Below are 2,124 nucleotides of genomic sequence, written 5' to 3' on the forward strand. Positions count from 1 at the left end.
GTCAACTCTGTTGCCTAAAATAGAACTCAGTTCTATTTTAGGCAACAGAGTTGCCCTAAGATCAAAGTAACCACAAAGTTGCTTTCAACAAAGTTGAATAGTGGATGGTGGGCATTAGTTACTAAGAGTAGAATGGGAGATAGACTAAATGGGAGAAAGTAATATCTTTGCTTCTATATCTTCTAGTGGCACTTATTAAAGTCCATGAGCCAACTATAGACACTGGATAATGGTCAGTAAGCAGTAGCAATATTGCTGTAAAGAATAAATACAGCATGCAGTTTTTGGAGAATAAGCTCTTTTCACGATCACTCCATAGCGAGCTCCATAGACAACCATTGGAAGTAGGACTCCAAAATGGCAGTAGGAAAATTTTACTTTATTTACGGTATCACAATGAATATACTTAAAATTTTATGAATATACTTAGCGCCAACTGGTCTATACAAAACATTAAGCTATGAAAGCTTTGGTACAATTAAACAAAAGCATATAATACATTAGATCTAATGTATACAGCATAGATTATGCTTACCAATAACTGTAATAGAAGTATTAACATTAGCTGATGTATTCCTGAGATACATGTAACTATTAGGAGCAGTCACTTCAACATTACAAGTATACATTCCACTATCATCAGCATTATCCAATGGATAGAACATTAATGTTGCATTATAATGTAATGTATTGATCATATTGAGACCCTCAGTAATAGTATCATCAGATGAACCCATAGGAACATTAGTACCATCACGTGTCCATTGATTAGTGACAGTCACTGGTATAGTAACTAATGGATCTAACATTATGTCACATTTAATGAAGAATGGTGTCCCTGCATATAATATATCATCATGTTCCTTTGATATAGTAACAAGTACTGGAGGGACTGTAATGAGATGAAAAATAAGGAATTTGATAAATTTTACTGTTTATTATTACAGTAACTTACAGTTAACAGTTAAAGTAAAGACATCACTATCCTCTTGATGATCATAAGTAGCAGTACTATGATCATTGGTATTATTAAAACCAGTTACATTAAACTCAGCTATACATGTATACATTCCAGCATCTTCAAACCTCACTGGATCCAGTATTAGAGTATAGTTAGTAACTGAACCAGTATCATCTGTTGTGATACTGTATGGTCTATTTAAGTTAGAGAGCATTTCCATATCTGTATCATTCATTTTGATAAAAGTAATCATTGGTGTTACTACTAATCTCTCGACTGTTGTTATGGTACATGTTATAGTTAGACTCTGACCAACTTCAACTGAACCAACTGATGAGAAATTTACTGTCATTGGAAGAAGACCTAACAAAAAATAATATGATCAATAAGAAAATAAAGAAAAAAATTAAACAGAAAAGAGAAGGGAGAATAAGAGAAGAGAGAAGTATTTTTGTAACTTACTTTCAACAGTAACAGTAAGAGTAGTATTAGTACTTTGACTTGATGCTATTAATGAGTTGCCAGAATTGATGATCATTTGACAGGTATATGTTCCTCCATCATTATTAAGACCAGTATCAATAGGTTGAAACAATAGCATGCTTACAAGACTGTTACCAGTTGGAGGTGTCACTTGATGTCTTGTATCATTAGTTGGTATTACATTACCACTAGGATCAGTCCATACTACACTAGCAGTTACTGGTGTATTCACTATTGTAGTGTTTACTGTAGCTGTACAGGTTAGTAAGTAACTTGTACTCTCATATATTGGACCAGTTGGAGGGTCAGCAACTATTGATACACTGGGAGGAGGTACTACAAAATGAATTATTATTTCAACTACATAATAATAGGTAAAACAAACTTTGAACAGTTAAATCTCTGTTAGTACGATCTACAGTACCAAAAACTATAATTGTTGCTTGACAGTAATATTGTCTAGCATCAGTTGTCTTCACTGGATCAAGTGTAAGTACACTGGTAAATATATTTCCATTTCTAACAACCGGTACTAGTGTAGCATCATTGTTTTCACTAGTAACATCTCGAGATGCTTCTAAATCATAAGTCCATCTGACACTAGTAAGATTCTCGACAAAATTAGGAGGTACAACTATTTCACAAGATGAATTGAATACATCACCAGCAACAGGAACAGA

General features: G+C 33.4%; 1 protein-coding gene across 1 annotated transcript in view; it reads right to left on the reverse strand.

Annotated features, from left to right (window-relative positions):
• The window catches only part of LOC105312503 (uncharacterized), a 20,343-nt gene that overhangs the window by 14,578 nt on the left and 3,641 nt on the right, over nucleotides 1-2,124 (reverse strand). Inside the window, exons 9-12 of the mRNA XM_019995594.1 lie at nucleotides 1,830-2,078; nucleotides 1,424-1,780; nucleotides 956-1,324; nucleotides 536-892 (exon numbers count right to left, since the gene is read on the reverse strand). Coding sequence (XP_019851153.1) covers nucleotides 536-892; nucleotides 956-1,324; nucleotides 1,424-1,780; nucleotides 1,830-2,078 — 1,332 coding nt within the window. The remainder of the gene's footprint in view (nucleotides 1-535; nucleotides 893-955; nucleotides 1,325-1,423; nucleotides 1,781-1,829; nucleotides 2,079-2,124) is intronic.

This window comes from Amphimedon queenslandica, unplaced genomic scaffold, assembly GCF_000090795.2.
Source record: "Amphimedon queenslandica unplaced genomic scaffold, v1.1 AMPQUscaffold_13437, whole genome shotgun sequence".
Taxonomy (NCBI): domain Eukaryota; kingdom Metazoa; phylum Porifera; class Demospongiae; order Haplosclerida; family Niphatidae; genus Amphimedon; species Amphimedon queenslandica.